Source organism: Mesoplodon mirus (assembly GCF_964341445.2).
Source record: "Mesoplodon mirus genome assembly, chromosome: 3".
NCBI classification, from domain to species: Eukaryota; Metazoa; Chordata; class Mammalia; order Artiodactyla; family Ziphiidae; genus Mesoplodon; species Mesoplodon mirus.
The window spans coordinates 8,498,996-8,520,893 of NC_138978.1; the positions used below are offsets into that span (position 1 = coordinate 8,498,996).

The following is a 21,898-nucleotide window of genomic DNA, read 5'->3' on the forward strand; positions in this document are numbered from 1 at the left end:
ACAGGATGAGATCTGCTCTCTCCTGCCAGAGCCGTGGTGGCCGCAAAAGAAAAGTCAGGAACCAGCTTTCTTCCAGTAAGAATTATTTTTAATGGTTTAAAAATGAGTTCGTACAAAAGCAGCACCACCGTGTGGTGCTTCCAGTCCATGGGACGATCCCCAGGGTCTCTTCCAACACTATCTCTTTGGCCAATTGTGCCTGAAGCCTCTGTAGAGACAGCACGGAAACAAGAGAGTTAGTTCTTCCAGTTTGGCTGAACGTCGGCTCTCAGCCAGTTTATAAAACGCTGCGAACCTTAATCATGCAGAACTGAGGGAAAATGGACTGTCTGGGGGTTGCGAGGACTAAGCGGGGCAGCAATGTGCCCCGGAACTCCAGCGGACAAGAGCGGGGCCGGGACGGCCGAGCTGACCGAGATCTACAGGCAGGTCCCTCCTTTACAGCCACAGCCTGGGGGTGAGTCCTCTGACCTCAGGGTCTGCCTCAAGGATCAGGGTTTCACGCCTCGAACTAAAGTATTCCTGAACAATGACAACCCACATTTGCTTACGGACCATTTTTCTCATTCCTCAGAAACAAGATGATCTAGGCAAACAAACAGACTATTTGCTCTGAGGTGCCCCTGGGAAACCGTATGGTACCGGGAGAGCGCTGAGGGTGACCGGAGCCCTGGGAGGCCGTGGCTGTGACTGGCATCCAGCGATCACCTCTCCTGTCCCAGCTAGTTTTCCAAATGACAGAGGGCGGGTTCGGGTTGGGAGAGGCCCTCGAAAGTCTTTCCACCTGAGGCCTCGGAGCTGCTCACCGGGTTCCCCGGGCCATGCCGGCCGTCTGGCACGTACCTGTCTGACTTTCCAGTTGGAAAGGACATGCTTTTGTTTCCCATCGACTGTTTAATTTTTTTGGCTGCAGTGCATTTCTGAAAAGAAGCCATTGAAGCTGAGTGACAACCATGACCGCAAGACGCACAGGAAAACACCCCTGAGCTCAGACGGCCCATCAAGGACTCCAGCGCCACTGGTATGACTCTGGTTTTCTTGCAACTGGACATTTCTGGGTGTTTCTGAAGGCAAGGCCGGACATATGAGCTACTGAAGAAACGGCAGGGCTCCACGTGGGCCTCGCCCCCCCCACCATGCCAGACGTCCAGCCACCCTCTGCTCTGACTGGCAGCAACGCCCACGGGGGGCAAAGGCAGGCCTGTGCCGGCAGCCACAGGGAGGGTTTCGGCCTGTGGCTATAATTCCCATGGCAGCAAACAGAGTAACACCCTTCAAAACCACACACCCACTTCTATAGACTCTTTAATAAAACATTTTTTTCTTGCGAGAATAGTTGATGGGTATTGCCTGTACTTGGGAAGAAAGGAGGTGAGGGAAAAGATATGCAAAAAGGATTCCTAGATGGACCTGTCTTCCAAGCAGTGGAAGAGGTCAGCAAACACGCACCTCGAGCATGCTGGAGTTCTCAGTCTATTACTTACCTTGCCAGACTGTGGCTGCTTATTTGGGTCAAACTGGGAAGAAGGTGTGGATTTGCTGTCTCCTGAAAGGTAAAAGAGACGCCGGTGATCATGTGAGTGAATACACACAACAGACTTACTACCAGGCTGGGGACACAACATTCAGGAAGTGTGGGCTGCCAGTCCACTACCCCTTTACTGAAACTTCTGGCTGATGTAACTTCACAGATCATGTTCCCAGTAGCTAAGGGCAGCCTGGAGCCAAGGCTCATTTCTCACAGGTCTATTCTTAGGTCAGGGGCAGGTGGCTAAAGCACTGGCCACTTTACATCAAGGAAATCTATCTGGTTTCTGTGCAGGAGGAAGCCACTGTCAGTAAACTGGGACCAGAGGTGACATTCCTGCAGAAAAGACTGCTGTGTTGCCAAGGAGGCTCTCTGTAGTCAGGAATGCCAGCTACAGCCCCTTCAAGGTAGACAGGCTCTCACTGGCTCAGGAAGCACAGAGCTTCAGCTCCTGGGCATCAGGTTTTCTCAACAAACCGAATCTTTAGTGTGTGTGTGTATCTGTCTGTCTGTGAGAAAACGTGTTTCTGGGCACAAGCTCTTGTGAAGAAGGATGAAGCCACGATTAGAACAGACACCATCGTGCTGAACCACCAGAGCGGCTCCTAGTCAGTCCCAGGGGCTGAGGGAGGTGGGTTTCTGTCCGGTCACCACCGTGTCCTTGTCTTGCCCTCACAACTCCTGCTTCGTGCCAGGTCTCGGGCAGAGCTTAAGCTCCGCCGAAGGCCCGCTGTTTCTTTACCCCACAGCTTCCTCCCATGTGACGTGGCAGGTAGTCCTTGCACGGCACCAGGTCTGGTCTCACCAGCAAAAGCCTTGAAATCCGACTTGCTGTAGTCATATGGGGTAAAATCTTTTTCTGGTGGATCTGGGTCTTTCAGCTTCTTGGAGGTTTTGAGTCGTTTCTTGTCTTGTTTCTGTTCTGTCGTCCTCGGGTCACTTGTTGTTCGTTCCCTCTTCTTGGCAGCGTTCTCCAGCTGTGGATTGAACAGACCCGTAAGAGAGCAGCACGCCCCGCGTGCCCCGCAGAGAGCACATCGCGAGGGACCCACCGCCTCCTGGGCTGTAACAACTGATGCGGTGATGGGGAGCGGAGCGCCGGCGGGGAGCCTGGGCGGGGCTGCTGCCAGGTGGACCGAGAGAGACCAGCTCCCAGAGGGACAATGATATCAGGCCACTTCGAAAGGCCGGGGCTGAGCATTCCAGAGCGTTTGGGTGCCGGGGAGTGAAACAGCTCCCAGGAGGGGTGGGACACAGAGCGGGCTTGAAGGCCTGTCTACGTCTACAGGTGAGGGGCATGCTTATCCCAAACGCGGAGGGAGGCACATCGAAGGGGGATGACAATGTCAGCTTTCGTAAGGGGCACGAGGAAGCACCACTTGACAAGCCAGCGTGAGCTGGGAAGAAGCAGGCGTTTAATCCAAGGCTGAGGGTAAGCCCTCCTGACGTTCGAGAAGAATCCTGACCACAACCAGAGAACGCAGAAAAGCCAGCACGTACGGCAGCCTGCTGGCGGACGGGCACGGCCTGCTCCGCTGCTGCTCTGCACTCCTCCTTGGCCTGGTCCCGGGCAGCTGCAAGAGAGAGAACCATCTCTGTGCAGGCCTCTGCCCTCCTCTGCCCACAGCGGTCGCCCCAGCTGAGCGCACCCTCCCTGCCCCTCAGCCCCCTTTGCTGGTCCCACCCCACCTCCCCAAATCCCCACAGGGTGGCTGCAGTGGGGCTCGGGCCCAGATGCTCTTCTCACCACCTGCCCTCTCAGTCCACACCCACACCTGCCCCGCAGGCACTGGCCTACGGGACACCTCTGAGGGTGCTGCGCCGGGATCTCAACTGTGACACATGAAGGACCAGAACCCAAACCTCGTCCGCCTCAAACCGGCTCCCTCTTCAGCCTCACTGTCGACGGCAGCCCCTCCTCCTCAGGCACTCAGGACGAAACCTCTCGAGTCCACGGACCACACCTGAGTCCTCACCCAACGCTGTGGGCTTCACTACGGGCCACACCCAGGCTCTGACTTCTCACCACCTGCTCTGACCCCAGGTTGTCCACACCAATGTCCCCTCGCACCCACATTCCGCCCCTGCCCTCTGCGCGGCTTCCAGGGTGAGGCCTCCACAGCCTAATTCAGCGCACGTCCCTCTTCTGCTCAGAACCGTCCAAGGCTCCCAACTCACTTGGAATAAAAGTCCTGACAATGGACTCCTGCTCTCTGCCCTCCCCTCCTTCCCGCCTTCCTCACCCCCGGGGCCTCCTGGCCATGCTGAGCAGCACGGCGAGCTGTGGCCTTGGCCTCGCTGGGCCTCCGGTCCGGTACTCTCCCCCCGATCGCTGCAGGTCTCTGCTCAGCGCCACGTTCACTGACTGCCGTACGGAAGTAGCCCCGCGCCCCCTCAGGCCCACCCCCCAGCACTTCCTACCTCGCTCTCTGAGCAAGTACCCGCTGCCCTGACAGCTCACACATCTACCGGCTGACTGTCCGCCATCCCTCAGCAGGGGGGAGGCTGCGGAGGGCAGGGCCGGGTCTGCTTTGCTGTATCTGGCACTTCGCTGAACGATTAAATCGACAGAACGATGTGCAAGGGCCGTTCTCTAACAAATGCGCTGAGTTTCTGAGGAAGCAAATGCTACGCTACCTGTTTGCTCAGCTGCCTTCTTCTTGGCAGTTTCTTTAGATTCTTTTTGAACCTGTACCTGGCTTGCCAGCTTCCAACGGTTGCTGATCTATAATGAAAACAAACAGAACAAAAAAACTCCAGAACTCAGCCACCTAGGAATGCTTTATTTTTTTTAATGAGGTGATGCAGAGCATGCTAACCTAGCAGCTATATACATTCTAGGTTATAAGTTCCATATCTAACGACACACAAAATAAAACCTCAGGCTGGCTTTATTTATAAGCTACTTATTGAGAAGGACAAAGTACAGCTGTATCCCAGGCACTGGGCTGGATGCTCGCATATCCACCATCTCATTCAGTCCCTTCTGCGATCCCGGGACAGTGGCATTAACATCACCCCTGCTTTACGGACAGGAAACAGTCTCGGAGAAGCTAGATAACTGGTCCAAGGGGCATGGTTAATAAATGGCGGAGATGGGATTCAAGGCAGGCCTCCTGCAAGTCTGACGTGCTTCTTTATGACACCGCCTGTACCTGCGGCCTTAGAACGCATCTAGGTGACAGGAAGCAGCAAGCACGGGGAGGGACGGATGGCTGCTGAGTGTGCCACGACCAGTGGGGGGAAACCCTGCCTGACTCCCCGTCTAACAGCAGCAGGCTAACCACCAGTGACAGGGCGGAGGCCCATCAGGGTGTCGGCCTGATTCTCCTGCCTAAAGAAAGAGTGGTGCTGGGACCAGAGGAGGGCAGGCCACCCATCTGACCAGAGCGCTACTTCCTGCAGGGAGGAAGAGGGCTTTTAACAGACAATTAACGTGCGGGCTCCCGGGAACATCGCATGGGGACCCAGGGAAGATGTGCTCTCATTCTTACTCATAATGCTGTTAAAAACAAACCACACAATATACGACAGAGTGTTTTAAAATTTAAGCTGTCACCTTTAAGAACCTTAAAGTCATATTCATATATAAAAACGCATCAAGCTGTACATTTCACATCTGTGTACTTTACACCAAGTAAATTAAACTTCAATTTAAAAAAACCAAAACCAAAGACCTGTTTCTTAAAAAGTTCCCCAATGCTTTCGAAAATCTGATTAAAGTCTGGCTGCTCTCTCTGGAAACAATGCTTATATATGAAGTGTTTCTTGCATTCACTTTCAGGGAGTTTCACAGATGGGCTTATTTAAAACAGAAACCTGGTTTAAGAAATTAAGAAGTCCCCTTTTCCTAGAAAGTCACTCTTAGAAAGGGTGACAAATCCACTTACTTCATAGATTTTCGAAGATGGATCGAACTTTGCTGTCTGAGAAACGTGAGCCCGGGATTCTAGTGAAGGCAGAAACTGGAGAGACGGAGACACAGTCACGTTAACCGCTGAGAAATGGAATCCGGACCCAGAGGTCGGTGGCGCGGAGATGGGAGTTTTCTTGCTGGTTCCATCTTAGGAGGCCTCAGTGCAAAGCATCAGCCTGGCCGCAGCTGCCTGGCCCTCAAGTGGGGTGTTCCTTTCGGCTTTGTCTCAAAAGACCTGACCCCAGGTCTCAACCCACCGCCGGGGACGACTTCACAGTTTTGCGGCTTCCAGTCTCTGCACGCTCTCGGCTTCTTTTCCATGCAAAAGGCACCTACAGCTACAGAAAGCTCTGCATCTTCTGTCAGCCCTTAACATACACAACCATTACTTACCATCCGAAATGGATTGTCAAAGGACTCCATTATGTTCTGGGCTTTTTTCTGTGCAACTGTTAATGGACCCTTTCCATTTTCTTCAGCACTAGGTTCCTGCAGGGACAGAAAATGATCACTCATGTCATCGTTCTGTGACATTAAGATACAAGCAAGAGGAATGACAGTAACAGTAACGATACTAACAGCTGACAGTCATTCATTCATTCACGCCATGCCGCATATGGGGATTTTAGTTCCCCGACCAGGGATCAAACCCGTGCCCCCTGCAGTGGAGGCACGGAGCCCTAACTACTGGACCACCAGGGAATAACTTAAATTTATTTTTTTTATTTAAAACTTTGTTGGGAGTTCCCTGGCAGTCCAGTGGTTAGGACTCGGCGCTTTCACTGTAGTGGCCCAGGTTCAATCCCTGGTTGGGGAACTAAGAGTAAGCTGCAAAAAAACCAAAACCAAAACCAAAACCAAACAAAAAAGAAAACAAAATCAAACAAAAAACAGAAACAAATCCCCCCAAAACCCAAAGACCCAAAAAACTATTTTAAAAATTTAAAATTTAAGTATAGTTGATTTACAGTATTAACGACTATTTTTTAAAAGCCTCCCCTATGTATAAGGCACTGTAATAACCTATATTAGCACACAGTAGGGTGTTTAATACATATCTATTGAATCAATGAATTCTCACCATGTCCTTACAACCCATGAGCTATGTGGCATTATTCTCACCATCTTACAGATGAGGAAAGTGAGGCTGGGAGAAGTTAAGAAAGTCTTCCAGAGCCTTGCAGCTAATAGGTGCAGAACAAGGATTTAAACCCAGGTCTGGCTGCCTCTAAAATGTGGGGTTGTAACCTGAAATTACCTGAAATTTAAAATCATACACCTTTATAGGTAACCAATGAAATTATGCAACAGAATGTTGCTTCCACCTGAGTTCATCAGCATGTGCTACCCTTTGGCTTTTTCTGTAGTTAGGCTCCCTGCCACACAGGGCACGAGGGGATCCAGCATCCTTTAGACCAGGCACGGTGCTTACACATCCACACAGCCGCAAGTTCACGCTCACATCTTTAGCTGCCTAATCACTTTGTGGCTCAATGAATTCTGCGGTCAACTAAAGCTCCTAGACTTCTTTTCGCAAGAAGCAAGACTAAATGTATGTAGTTAAGTGAAAAGGCAAGCTCACTCCCAGGAGGTGCATCTCGCAGGTGGCACCTCGCCTCCCTGGCTTTGGCCCAGCACCCGAGTGTGGTGGGATAGTGTGAACGGAGACCCCGTACCTACTGGACCACCAGCTTCTTAGCCATCTGGACATCTGCTAAGCTCGACACTTGTCTTTTTCCATATAGACAGTATCCTTGCTTCTCTTTCTCAGTTCCTTCTTTCTAGAAATTATGGTTTTTCCTTTCTACCACATCTATTGCTTGCTGTATTCAGAATTTTATCTGTGCATTTTCCTTTTGTCCCTGGTCATTTCAGTATCTGTCCATCCTGACCAACAAATGCACCTTGGTCTTCCTTGTGCAAAGAACCTGCAGCTCAAGTCACTGGCGGAAAGGAGAAGCGTGCTGAGTGGGATAGACCGGGATAAGCTCTGTCGCATCCCAGCCCGATTCCAGGAACACGGCTGGGCTCAGGCGGGCCACGCTGGGACTCCACACTGGATGGAGTCACTACCTACCAGGACTCAGCCTCTCTCCGGGATGGGGAACAAGCTCCTACCCACTTCCTGGTGCCTGATTTCCCGCAGCTCACTTCCTCTAACGAGCCAGACCGGAGAAATGCTCTTTAAATCTTCTCTTTTTCATCCAAAGCGCATACAGGTGGTGCTGGCGGCTGTCAGGAAGGTATACACAGCACACACTCTTCATCGGAGAGATCACTCCATCCCTTCTGGGAATCAGGGTGAACTGTCCTTTGACCGTGGATGTTCGGGAAAAGTCCCTGCTTATGCGTCCCTGGAGCCCACACCGGCTTCCCTGGGGGGCCACTGGTGAGTATCAAGATGTCAACCCTCCCTTGAGGATCTCCTCATGCAGAGCGCACAGAGAATCCTCTGCCACCTCTCACAGACCCCCTCGTCAGGGCAGCAAACACCATCTGGCTGATGGCCTCCACGCCCACTCCCACCACCGCTGGCTTCTACTTCTGGTGTTCGGCTCAGAGGTGGCCACGACACTCCAGGCAGACAGCCTGTGTGATAAACCCAGTACATCCCCCCGGTCTGTCTCCCCTCCCTGAAGATGTTACTCACGTTAAATAACGTGATGACGGCGGTAGCGATAAGGCATCCGGTGTCCGGCAGGGCCTCCTCTTCTTCTCGGGCAGTGGGGAGGCCCTCCTGCTTCTGCACCGGCACAGGCCCTACAGGGAGGGAAGTCAGCACGGTCGAAGCCTGTGGGATGGCACACCAGGCAGCCCCAGCTGTCCAGGATATTCCAGAGGGCTTTTCATTACCATTGGTTCCAATGAGAGGACAGCTGTCTGACGGGGCGTGGGAGCAGTCGTGGGGGCCGAAGAGAGCATTCTCCAATCTCTGCATCAAAAAGAAAGCACCAGGTTGGCACGAACAACCTGCAAGCAGGGGGCAGCCTTCGGCCCGAGGGGTCAGGCCCTGGTGTCTGTCAGGGAGGTTGGGTCCGCGCTGGCTTTGACTCATGTCTTCCCCAAAGAAGCAACAACAAACACATCACGGTACCTCAGGGTTGGGCGGTGGCCCGTTCTTCCTCACTCCAGCTGCAACTTCAGACTGAAAAGTAAAAACAAAGAGAATTTGAGGAAAGTTCCCTACATTTGATGATACACACATTTTTTCCCCCTCAGCGCAGACGGGTCCGTTCCCTAGACAGTGTTTTTCTCAAGAACCCAGAGATTTTCTCTCATCCCTTCAGCCCTTCCAGTGCCTGGCACTATAATTACTTAGTGCTCAATAATTATTTGTTGGATGAAAGAATAAAACCTTTTATCGTAACAAGGCACAATGTGGAAGGATTCCAAAGAGCTTGATAAAGATTCTTCTCTTGTCACCAGAGTTTCTCTCTTTACTTGGAAAAAGTATAGAGCCAAGAAAGAAATTTTAACATGAAGACAGTAAATGTGTTTATCTTCAGATTCTCTTATTTTTTTATTTTTTTGTGGTACGCGGGCCTCTCACTGCTGTGGCCTCTCCCGTTGCGGAGCACAGGCTCCGGACGCGCAGGCTCAGCGGCCATGGCTCACGGGCCCAGCCGCTCCGCGGCATGTGGGATCTTCCCGGACCGGGGCACGAACCCGCGTCCCCTGCACCGGCAGGCGGACTCTCAACCACTGCGCCACCAGGGAAGCCCTCAGATTCTCTTCTTTTTCACCTTTCCAAAGGGGCTGATTTTAAGTCTTCTGGAATCAATATATCTTTCAAAAAATTATAAACATGATTTACCACATACTGACACTGACACAAAACATGAAAAATGGTCCCAATAAAACACAAATCAAAACATGCAAATTTACCTGACATCCTGCATTATCTACACAAGAGCAGAGGCGTGCTGGTGTGTGTGTGTGCCCATGCGTCGCACATACAGACGTAACGTATGGATCTGGATTATGGGCTGGGGACCCTGCTTTCATCTAAATTTTCCTGAACTTTAGCATCTCCTTCACAGTTAGCTCTTTCCGAATTCCCCTCTTCTATCCAAGGTTCTCATGTTTCCCATCACCTCGGCTTTATACGTGGAGTGAACTGTCCTTGACTCCACCTCCGTTATTTTCAAATCCACTTGCCAGTCGGGGAACACCTCTAAAGCACTTAGCATGGTGCTCCAAAAGAAATGGCAGGGAACTCCCTGGCGGTCCAGTGGTTAGGACTCGGCGCTCTTACTGCTGAGGGCCCAGGTTTGATCCCCAGTCTGGGAGCTAAGACCCCACAAGCCACATGGTACAGCCAAACAAATGAAAAAAAGAGATGGCAGCTGTTGTCTCCATCTGTTAGTTAAGTCCCACCGATCTTTTCTTCTGAAGATGCTTCTTGTACCCATCCTTTGCTTTCCATTTCTGTGACCAACACACTCATCAGGGCACTATCACTTCACTCCGGACCACTGCCCGTTTTCCAAAACAAGCTCCCCGTGCTGAGATCCCCACTCCATTTTATCCCGCCTCCAGGTTAACTGCCTCCGAACAACAGCTAACCAGCCCATTAGGCATCATTAGACATCAAGGACCGTTGGATGATGAAAGATAAGGTCATAAAAAAAGGATGAGTTTTAGCTTTTGATTATCATAAAGATACACCCACTGGATTTCCTAAATCCTATTATGTCTTCAGGATTTTTTTAGAATGGAGACCAGCTCACGTACATAGGACACCACAAGAAGTAAGACACTGGCAGACAGGGTTGAGAACCTGCTGAGTTGGGAACGTTTAGCAGAAAAGCTTTCTTACCTTGAGCAGGGGCATCTCTCGCGCCTGCTGAATTAAAAGATGCATTTCATTGATCTGCTGCCGTACAAGAGGTGGCACAGGGTTACAGCAGGCTATGATGCCCTGAGGTTCCCTGAAGGCAAAGCGAGAACACACTCAACTCATCGCCTAGGGACACAGCCCTCAGAGGCTCCAGGAAAGAACGATACCCAGATAAAGCCAGAGCACTGGAAAGCTCAGGTGAACACCAAGGAAACACCGTCACGTCAGGGCAGCCCAGCCAGCTGCTCCCAGACGTGCTCCCTGCTGCCCTGAGCCCTGAGCAGAAAGCCTCTTACGGCTGCCTCCTGCTAACAGGGAGGGCTGGAAAGCAGGGCTGCAGCTCCGCTGTACTGCGATTCTGCAAGGAGGTGACAGAAGATTATGAACTTTGATTCTCTGCTTATACTTCAACTAACATCATACAACATCTGAAATCGTAAGACAGCTTAATTTGGAAGAAGGTACAGACATTTTCCTTCCTTGTAAGTGGATGCCATAGGCTCAGAGACTTACATGGGACTCAGTATAAGGCATATCCACTGAAACAGTTCCAGTTCAGAAGTTTTACTGCCTAAGTGGCAGCCCAAGGGCAGAGATGCTGCATTCCTTGGCGCTAACTTCCTGGAGCACTGATCTTCTCTGAGTAAACAGCCTTGAGGCAACAACAATCAGGGAAGCTGGATTGTGAAGGACAACTTTTCTCTACTGAGAAAGTCAGCGAGCATATGAATCAGGTCTCACTCACTTGGGCAGTTCCTCGGCTATCTTTAGCATCATGTGGTTTGGCAGGACATATCTGGAATAAAACACACAACGGGATCACATTAAATTCAGCCAACAATTTCCACTATATGCTATAACCCTGGGAAAACAACCAACTTTCACGGCAAAAAGGAAAAAAAGTCGATTATTTGCTTGTTACCAGACCTGGCAAGATTAAAAGAATCTCTAGTCTCTTACCCATAACTTTCATCTTCCCTGCGAGCTGTTTTATCTCTCCAGGCAAACAGCAGCTGAAAGGCCGTTAGCTGCTGTGTGTTGAGATGTTTCTTTTGCTTTCTATACAGTTCCAGGTAAGATTCATCCGTGAAGATAGGTTTGATGAATTTCTGCAAAATATCAGCGAATATTCAAGATCAGTGGGCATCACTATTGTGCCCTGGGCTCTCTTCATGAATGGAAAGAGCAAAGCAAAGAACAAGCGGGACCTGAGCGGAACCGGGTGTCGGGCTTTACCTTGAGGCAGATGTCACGGCTCCGCTGCCACTCCACCTGCAGCTGCGTGGGCTGCTCGTTGCCACGCTCCCACAGCTCCAGCCTCATCTTATCATAGATGTAAAGCAGGTAATGAGTGTCGTCGCGGGCATAGTTGAGCATCTCCTCGGGCAGAGGTCTAGAGTTGCAACAGAGAACACTGTTTCACGCCTCTCCCCCTGGGCGGCAATTCAACTTGTCTACGCTGCTGGAGCTGAGACGTTTTTGGCTCCTTCTGATATCAAAGATTCTCTCCCAGCCAACGCTACAGTTCTGCCAGCATCTCCTGCATCTTCATATGACGAGCCGCTCTTTTCACAGCTGGGCAGAAAGGGCGGCAGGGCGATGATGCGGTTAAAAGTGAGGGCCCTGCCCTCCTGAGTTTGAATCTTAGCCCAGTGTATGGCACGGGGCATGGGTGAAATAACAGGTAATGGTTTTTAGATTTTATCATTTTCATCTTACATTTGGACTTCACTAGATTCTCTTTAGAAATTCTGGCATGAGAAGTGGAGAAAAGCTTGGTGCTTCTCCGTACAACAGCTGCAACCTCAGAGAGGAAACCGGCCGTCGGAAAATGACCAAGGTGAGCAAGAATCCCATAAAGCATGGCCAAGACTCTGTTACAGCCTTTGACTACAGTAAACACTGACTCTAAGGCTAAGTCAGCTCTGTTCCTTAGAATCCTCTCACACCTATGGGAGACCACCTCACACATACACAAGCATCCCTACCGGGGAGATGTGAGTTACAAACAAGAGACTGGCGTGGACGAATGCTGACATGGTGTGGCTCTTTCAACTACTACTTCCATGAAGCACAGTGCACTATTCGTTTCTCTAAGACAGTAATTCCCAGCTTTTTCAAATAGGAAGCATTTTTTTAACCAATCCATTTAAAAAGTTTTAAATTCTTCACATTACAGAACTAAACTGAAATTTACTAACATTCCCCTCTATGTAACATAATCAGCCCAACATAAACTTCATTGCTATTCTAAACCTTCCAGTTGTCCTTATGCCACCGAAAACAACTGGAGAAAAGCCCAACGACATTCAACTGAAGATCCAAATGGTGTTACAGCCTGAACAAGGGTCTCCAGGAGTGGGAGTTAATGAACGCCCAGGCCTTCTTCCGCCATCCCCATTTCCTGGTCAAGAACAAACTAACCGTATTCTCCAATCGGCCAGCTGATACTGCTTGTTTGATTCCACGTTGCAGTAGAGCTTCAGCAGATGGTCGAGGGAGTGCCTGCCCAGGTTAAGAAGGCGTGCCGCCTGATGGGTATCAAACATGTTCACCACATACAACCCAAAGTCCTTCTGTAGCCACTCTATGTCTGAATCGGCACCATGGAAGACCTGAAAACAAAACCACAATCAGGCAGTACAGTGGCACAAGGCCACTTATACTCTGAAATGAACTCTGCCCCTAGGTTATTAGAACACTGGAATTAGAAGCCAGGATAAAGATTAAGATGGGTTCAGTTTTTAAATGCCTCTTTTAATTTGGGCCACAGCCTTCTACACTCCTAATTGCATACTTGTAACTGCTAACAGCTGATGATTCTAAGAAAGCTGCTCTGCTAGCTTCAAGGGTAGTCATTAAGTCCAAACAATCTTGAGAGCATGGGCTCACTGTAGTACTCATCAAAGTCATTTAACATTTTTCTGGGTGGTAACGAGCTAAGCCTTAGCTCTTCTAACAGGGGTTTAGAAACAAAAGCAGTTTAGCATGTGGTACCCTAGTGTGAAGTTACTGTTATTTCTCTCAACTTTATTGGGTCTACGTTGAAATGACGAAAACAGTAAACTGAAAAGCACCTAAATCTTGCACTCACATGCAAGAGTGGGAAAAGGCTGGCTGACCTTAACAATAGCTGGGTCTGTGAGGCTCTCATTGAGAATGTACATGTCACTGCGAAGCTCCAGGGTGTCAACGATGAAGTCTTCTGTCCGGGTGGAAATCTGCATCAGGCAGGTGAGCCCTAGGAAGCTCCGGTAAGAGTGGTGCTAAAACACACAGAAAGAAGGGAGAACAGGAGAAAAAAGATTTTACCAGGCTTACCTTTACCGATTTTGAAGTCAGTTATAAAGCAGAGTAATACAATTAATTTTTACCAAAAAGTAGATTTAAGTTAGTATTAATTTTATATTTCTTGAGTAGGTGAACTCACAGGAAATGTAAAAATTTCATTCCAGGTCATTAACAAGTTACCTCCAAGTCTACAGCAAATTCTTGACACTTCAGGAGCTTTTCATTGAGTTCCACTAGTTCATCCAGCGAGGACACGAAGTGGCAGGGTGTCTCTCCTACAGGTCTGTATAACTGCATCACAGAAGTACGGGCAGAAAGAGAAGACTGTTAAGAATCATCTTTCATGAAAGTACCAAAATTACGAGTTCACGAAATAATCCAAAGTCATAACCTTCTACTTTAAAAATATTTAAGGAAAGCCAAAATTACATCCAGTAATTCTATGTATTTGAGTCTTCCTGGGCTACTTGGGTACCATCCATCAGCTAAGGTTGGGCACTTACCTGAGGCTCTGGCTTTTGAAGGACTGAGTCTGGTGGAGTGAAGTGATCTAGTTCGTACTGATAAGGATGTGCAAACCTGAATCAATAAAACAAAAAGAAAAATATTTTTGATTAATTCCATGATTCAAGGAAGAACAACTGCTTTAATCCAATTCGTAAAAACAAACAAGAAAAGACCACTGTGAAAATATTTTTAAAAGCATCGTTTCAACGACGATTCAAGTGCATCAAAAAAAAAAATTGGGTGAAACGTGTTCACCCTTAAAGTATGATAATTCAAAATCGATTCATTTATAAAGATTTGAGCACTAATTGGCCAAACACTGTATGGTTGCTGTTGTGGATGATACAGAAAGGTGAAATATGTAATTCCTTGTGGTTTGGAAAAACGAACCTGTGAGGTGAGAGAGGGTGGTCAATACCTCAGTTGGTCATATACCAAATGATGTATTTTTTTCAGTTCCTCTATCAGATACTTGCATAAAAATCCTAAGTTTCTGAGTTCCTTGAGGGCAGGGCTGCCTTTCATTACCTTTATTTCTCTAGCACTCAGCTAGTGCCCTCACAGTGCAGAGCTGGGGCTGAGGCACAAATGCTCAGACACTGGCTGCGTGTGAGAAAAAGACCAACACTGACGAAGTTTTCATCACCGTTTTTCTTTAAACTGAAATCAAAGTCCTCTTGTCTGTTTTTCTTTAAAATTTTTTTTCTTTTTTTTTGCGGTACGAGGGCCTCTCACTGCCGTGGCCTCTCCCGTTGCGGAGCACAGGCTCTGGACGCGCAGGCTCAGCGGCCATGGCTCACGGGCCCAGCCTCTCCGCAGCATGTGGGATCTTCCCGGACCGGGGCACGAACCCATGTCCCCTGCATCAGCAGGCGGACTCTCAACCACTGCGCCACCAGGGAAGCCCCTCTTGTCTGTTTTAAGCAAAGTTTTTCCAAGATGCTTATCCTGCCAGTGAGAAATGTCTTTTCCGTACTGAATTTATTGGTAAGCATTACCTTCTTGTTTGCGTCCACACCTAACAAGAAAGGCAGAGTGGTACAAAGGGAGGACAATTTTAAGAAAACTTGGGCTTAAAGTTCTAGTTCTGTGGGTAGTTAGCATCCCTAATTTTGTTTTCTCATCTGTCCAGTGGGGACGAGAGCAACTGGCAGCTCTCAGGACTGCGTGAGGGCTATGTGAGACGGTGCTTGTGCGAGGCCCTCTGCGAACACAAGCAGGAGGTTTAATCGATGAGATGCACGTCAGGGTAAGGTGAACAAAGTCACCCACTCCTCAGATTCTGTTCTTATTCACACATTTTACAAAAGTGACACAGAGTGAAAATGCGGCACGAGGGTCAGGACTCAGGGCAGGACGTTCAGACAGGCAAACACTTACATGTCCTGCTCCACCTGCTGGGTTCTCTGCTGGTGGATGAAATCCGCCAGGGCAGGGGGGACATCCAAGTCCTCAGGTCGGTCCTGTGGGCGCTCCCGCCTTTCTTTAGAGAGTGCTGGAGACGCAAGCAGTGACAAAGACACATTCACATCTTGTCTAGTTATGGAGGGTTAACTGGCTCCCTCTGAATTTGAAGAAAGGAAGGTGGGAGGGATACCTTTTCCCCTTGATCTGTTTTTGTTGGGCAGAGTTGGCACCACTTACCCTGAGGGAGGGGTTTCTGAGCATTGGGCTTGATGAAGATTTTAGGAAGAAATGGTGTGTTGGAATTGTCAATCTTCTCTCGGAATTTAAGCTGAGGTCGGATGATGTTTTTTGCATGAAGCAGCCGGAATGTTTCACATTTTGTTTTTTTGCTATATTCTCCTGCCTATGATCAACAAATATAAATACTTTATAACACAGCAACTTGATGAATTAGAAAACTAAATTCCAATTTATGCCTTCCAAAGACCACTCATATAAGAATGTATGTGTGTGTGAGACTGGGGGGTTAGACAAGAGGGCGTAATTAGGTTGTGTCTATTTATGAGAACAAGTTAGGCAGTGGCCAGTTCTGTGTCCAATAAGTTAAAACAGAAATGCAAATCAGAATGGGCAAGGGCCCTACTGCAAAGCTGACACTGAAAGCTCTAGTCACCTGAAAAGCAGCCCTCACCTTCCGGTTCCAGCTGGACACTATGGTTTTAGGGACCTGCAGTCCTGCAGGGAGGACAGGCTGTTGATTCTTATTCACACCTGATGCTTCATCCAGTAAAATGCCCTAAGAGTAAAAGAGAGATTAATTTAGTATCTTCCTTTCAGGGTTAACAGAGCTAATTACCTAAAATTTTTATGAAATACATTCAGAGAATTATGTGCGAGAGTACACACTTATAAGGGTGGATCACTGTAGGAGAGGTGATTAGAGAGTCATCGCAAATAACTGAAGCATTATTTGCTCAAAGACAGGGCTGTAATCAGGCACTCCCTACCCTTGATCAAGTCTCTTTACAGTTCTGAATTGGGCTGAAAATTCAAAAGTGATTCAACAGTATGTTGTGGCCCACTAAAATAATTAAAAAGACCCTAGACTGTATTAAACATAGAGGTACGGTATTTAGAGTGAGAATGAAGCGTGTCCTGATCTACTTTGTAAAGATGTGGAATCTCAGTTTGGGCACCATTAACAGAGGTGCACCCAGTTGATAAATGCCAGGATTTGAAATCATGAAGTATGAGAAACCACTGAAAGACCTGTGGGCATTTAGACCGTGGAAGAGATGACTTCAAGGGACAGGAGAGCATGTTTTAAGTATCTGCAGGACTGTCACACGGCTGAGAGTTAGATGTGCTTTGGACAATCTGTGTGTATTTCTGTAAAGGATGTTATGCTGTAGCGTTAGGTGTTAAGGAGACAGTCAGCTAGATCAAATGATTCACATCTCCCTCCAATTATGCAAGTCAGGGTGTTTAGCAGACTGTGGATAATAGTAAAAATAGACTAAATTTTGGTTGGGATCTGTATCCAGAGGCCTCTTCTCTTGCAACAAAATGGGATTCGCAAATCTGGAAGGCAGATTATTAATATGGAACTTTAAAAATAGCCTTCCCTGGGCTTCCCTGGTGGCACAGTGGTTGAGAGTCCGCCTGCCGACGCAGGGGATGTGGGTTCGTGCCCCGGTCTGGGAAGATCCCACATGCCGCGGAGCGGCTGGGCCCGTGAGCCATGGCCACTGAGCCTGCGCGTCCGGAGCCTGTGCTCCGCAACGGGAGAGGCCACAACAGTGAGAGGCCTGCGTACTGCAAAAAAAAAAAAAAAAAAAAAAAAGCCTTCCCCCGGGGCACTGATACTCTGAAGTGATGTATCTGAAGACAACTGTGTTATTTTTGGGAAAAAGAAGCCAACTAGCAGAGGGAGGGAATGTCATTACAGGCCAGAAATGCTAAACTTCCTTTCTTTTCATTTCCTAAGGTGCTTGGGTTTCTTTTCATATTTAATAATACGAAAGCTCTTCATTTGTTAGTAACCTTAAGAGTAACGTGAAATACTCACCACTCTTTCCAGAATAACATCATTGGTATCAACCAGCAAATCAAACTTGTCCTCCAGCTCAGTCACTTTCTTCTGATCCTTAATGTTGCTTCGACACCCATGGTACTGCATTACCCTACTCATGCTAGAAGGGACGGGAAAACCACAATCAGCTTGTATACTTTTATTCACTTGTTTACAATCTAGGAGAAAGCTCCCAAGGCTTGGCTCAGACTATTCCCAATACTTTTTGATCAAACTAATAAAACCTGCACCTTTAGCCAAAAAAACACTGCTAGCTGTATGGCACTGGGCAATTCACTAAATCTCACTAAGACTTATTTTTCTCATCTGTTAGTTGAGGGGGTGGAAGAAACTATCCCAAAGCTCCCTTTAAATTCTAAAAAAACACATACAACACTATGTAAATAATGTACTCTGCATTCATTGTTTTAACGTGACATCTAAAACAGATTCTCTATTCACAGTAGCCCGGAGCTGGAAACAACCTAAGTGTCCATCATCGGATGAATGGATAAAGAAGATGTGGCACGTATATACAATGGAATATTACTCAGCCATAAAAAGAAACGAAATTGAGCTATTTGTAATGAGGTGGATAGACCTAGAGTCTGTCATACAGAGTGAAGTAAGTCAGAAAGAGAAAGACAAATACCGTATGCTAACACATATATACGGAATTAAAAAAAAAAAAATGTCATGAAGAACCTAGGGGTAAAACGGGAATAAAGACACAGACCTACTTGAGAATGGACTTGTGGATATGGGGAGGGGGAAGGGTAAGCTGTGACGAAGCGAAAGAGAGGCATGGACATATATACACTACCAAACGTAAGGTAGATAGATAGTGGGAAGCAGCCGCAGAGCACAGGGAGATCAGCTCGGTGCTTTGTGACCGCCTGGAGGGGTGGGATGGGGAGGGTGGGAGGGAGGGAGATGCATGAGGGAAGGGATGTGGGAACAGATGTATATGTATGACTGATTCACTTTGTTATAAAGCAGAAACTAATAAAAAATAATAATAATAAAAAATAAAAAATAAAAAAAATAAAACAGATTCTCTAATTCTGTCATGCAACAGTTAAACGAAATCAATGTTTGTGTAATGCCTGTCCTAATACACTTATTAGAAAGTTATTACTAAAAAAGAAAATAGATTTAAAAAAAAAGAAAAAGAAAGCTAATACTTGTGACTTTCCAAGTTGTGTGAGAGAATCTTGGATCTAGGTTTTCAAGTCCCATATTAATTAAAAAAGATTCATTGTCTATAGCTGCAATAGTCAATATATATATTTTAAAAGTAAAACTCACAATTTACCAAGTAACATTTCCCTAATTAACATTTCCCACTGTCTCGTTTTTACATTTTATAGCTCTAAAGCACAGAAAATTATGGTAAGAAAAAAACAAATTTCAGGAAAAATCATCTACTTCTTTATAGTTTTTTCTTTCAACATGAGAAACCAATATACAGTACTTACCACTGAAGCAACCTGTCTCCCTGTGTTTCACAAAATGCCTGGAAGCCAGGAAAACTTCGGTAAAAATCATACTCATCACCAAACTGTGGTAGGCCCCCAGATGCCTTGGTGACTGCCACCACTGCCCCAAGAGCAAACTGTCAAAAACCAGAAAAACAAGCATGTTTTAGACACGGATCACCATTCATTCAGCAACTCATTGTTTTCAAGATCTGCTATATATAATGAATTGTGCTAGATGATGAAGACCTTCATGCATCCCACACATATTCACTTACTGCCGATTTTACACCAAGCCCTTATGATACAACAGTGAACATGAAACCAAGCTTTGGAGCTTACATTCTTGGGAGAGTAGGAGAGAAGAACAAATACATATATAATAGGACTAATATTCAAAACAGCCTGGGTTTGAGTCTTGGCTCTACTACCTATGGACTGTGACCTTGGGCAAGTTATTTTATTTATCTGAACCTTAGTTTCCTCCTTTGAAAAATAGGCATAAGGGGGACTCCCCTGGTGGCGCAGTGCTTAAGCATCTGCCTGCCAATGCAGGGGATACGGGTTCGAGCCCTGGTCCGGGAAGATCCCACATGCCGTGGAGCAACTAAGCCTGTGTGCCACAACTACTGAGCCTGCGCTCTAGAGCCCACAAGCCACAACTACTGAGCCCGCGTGCCACAACTACTGAAGCCTGTGTGCCTAGAGCCCATGCTCCGCAACAAGAGAAGCCACTGCAATGAGAAGCCCACTCACCACAACAAAGAGTAGCCCCCGCTCACTACAACTAGAGAAAGCCCATGTGCAGCAACGAAGACCCAAGGCAGCCAAAAAAGTAAATAAATAAATAGATGTAATCTCTCATTATTAAAAAAAAAAAAAAAAGAATCCGCCTGCCAGTGCAGGGGACACAGATTCGAGCCCTGGTCCGGGAAGATCCCACATGCCGCAGAGCAACTAAGCCCGTGCGCCACAACTACTGAGTCTGCGCTCTAGAGCCTGCGTGCCACAACCACTGAAGGCCCTGTGCCCAGAGCCCATGCTCCACAACAAGAGAAGCCACTGCAACGAGAAGCCCGCACACCGCAACCAAGAGCAGCCCGCGCTCACCGCAACTAGAGAAAGCCCGCGTGCAGCAATGAAGACCCGATGCAGCCATGAAGACCCGATGCAGCCAAAAATAATAAATAAATAAATAAAAATAATAATTAAAAAAAGAGAAGTATAAGGGACTTCCCTGGCGGTCCAGTGGTTAAGACTCTACACTTCCACTGCAAGGGGCACGAGCCACGTGGTGTGGCATGAGCCATATGGTGCGGCAAAAAAAAAACACAAAAAAAACAATATAAGAATATTCTAGATCTTTTGGATGAGCAATTTAGAATGGCTACTGTCCACAACTGGACTAGTGTTTATGGCTCGGTGCCAAGTAGGTCTCTATTTTAATTGTTGTGTGATAATGAGAAAAAACCTGAGGTGGCTGTCATAGGTAAATGACGGTCATATCAAGGCCAACTGACATTACTGGGAGTTGTGTAATAAATGTTTTCCAAGAAAAAAAAAAGAGAGAGAGAGAGAGAAAGATGGGAACTTGAATCATGGTGGGGTACATGGTAGCGCTGAGCCACCCAATCAGGACCATGGCTAGTGGCCCAGGAACTATTCAGAACCAAATAAGTGAATTAATAACAACATCTGCTAATGATAAATTAGATATAATGTGAGTGGCGTTTTGGAGGATCTGTAGTGCTAACTTACAAACTATTTTAGTTTCATGGTCTTGGAAGAGCTATGCATGAGGTGTTTAATCCCAGGTTTGTTTGTTCATATTTAAGCACCATTAGACAAATAATCTAAATGAACTCTATGTTCCTTCGAGGAGGCATTGATAAATGTTCTATGGCACCTCCAGGAGGGACACTCGGTGGCAGCTGTAACAGGTGACATTAAACCCAGGGTTTGGGATTATGTAGGACTGGACCTCAGGAGAGGGAAGAAGGGTCATCCCGGCCGCGGGAGGCATAAAGCAGCCGAGTCTCTCTGGAGAGTTGGTCGGGTGGCTCAGGCCTGGGCGGGGGCGGGGTCGCGAAGGCTGGGGACATCAGGGTGACCAGGAAGCCCTTCCCAAGAGGCGGAGACGGCTCTCCATACTCGGGACTGCATGGGCTCAAACGGGAGATCAAGGATCCTGGGGAGTGTGGCGTCCCCCAGTGTCAGCGTGCGAGGCCCCACCCCCGGAGAATGAAGACTGTGCCCGGAGCGGGCAGCGACCCCTAGACCCCCGCCCGAGGCTCCGCTGCAGCGTGCACGCGGCCGCGTGGGCGGCCTCCGAGAGGGTCCGCGCCTGCTTCCGGTCAGGCGCGGGCGGATCCCTGTGCCCCCGAGGCCTCACGAACTCACCTTCACGAAGCTGTCTGCATCGGGGAAGCCGGGCAGCACCATCTCCCCGTCAGACGTGGTAGCGCTTGTCGCCGACTGGGCCTTGGACTCTCGGGGACTGGGAAGCGCCATTTTTCCGGCTTGAACGGCTTTTCTCGCGAGAGTGCCTCAGCCAACGCGACGTGCACGCACTGCGCATGTGCGAAGGCTGTTGTTGAGTTGGGGCGGTGTCAGCTGAGTACCCTCACCCAGGGAACTTGACGTTTTTCTTTAACCTCATATTATTTCATGACAGCAACCCAGTAATTTACGGTAAGACCTGGAGGACCCAATTATTCTTATATTTAAAGCCTGCTCCTCCCAGGCTCTGGTTCCGTGGCCCCCTCACTCACTTGGTTTGACTCCTGCAGTTATCCCCTCTCTGGCGTCATCTGTCTTTTCCCTCGCTGCTGGTTCATCCCTAACAAACTACAGGTATGCT

General features: G+C 48.1%; 1 protein-coding gene across 1 annotated transcript; it reads right to left on the reverse strand.

Moving 5' to 3' along the window:
- Window positions 1–55: 55 nt before the first annotated feature.
- Window positions 56–21,571, reverse strand: EXOSC10 (exosome component 10). The gene is made up of 25 exons (XM_082611873.1): window positions 21,439–21,571; window positions 19,039–19,175; window positions 17,558–17,681; window positions 16,181–16,285; window positions 15,727–15,892; window positions 15,463–15,577; window positions 14,079–14,154; window positions 13,756–13,866; window positions 13,407–13,550; window positions 12,709–12,899; window positions 11,521–11,677; window positions 11,245–11,393; window positions 11,030–11,080; window positions 10,264–10,375; window positions 8,539–8,589; window positions 8,298–8,376; window positions 8,095–8,204; window positions 5,838–5,933; window positions 5,419–5,493; window positions 4,166–4,253; window positions 3,029–3,102; window positions 2,334–2,505; window positions 1,485–1,546; window positions 844–920; window positions 56–208 (listed from the first exon to the last, which is right to left on the reverse strand). Exons 1-25 carry the CDS (start codon window positions 21,547–21,549, stop codon window positions 178–180), a joined length of 2,664 nt encoding a protein of 887 aa, XP_082467999.1. The 5' UTR covers window positions 21,550–21,571; the 3' UTR covers window positions 56–177.
- Between the last annotated feature and the right edge of the window lie 327 nt (window positions 21,572–21,898).

Coding starts and splice junctions, on each gene's coding strand:
- EXOSC10 (XM_082611873.1), bottom strand. CDS start 21,549: ATGGCGCTTCCCAGTCCCCGAGAGTCCAAGGCCCAGTCGGCGACAAGC. Junction 12,900..13,406: donor CAGACCCAGCTATTGTTAAG/GTCAGCCAGCCT, acceptor TTTTGTTTTCAG/GTCTTCCATGGTGCCGATTC. Junction 3,103..4,165: donor GAAGGCAGCTGAGCAAACAG/GTAGCGTAGCAT, acceptor TCTCTCTTGCAG/CTGCCCGGGACCAGGCCAAG.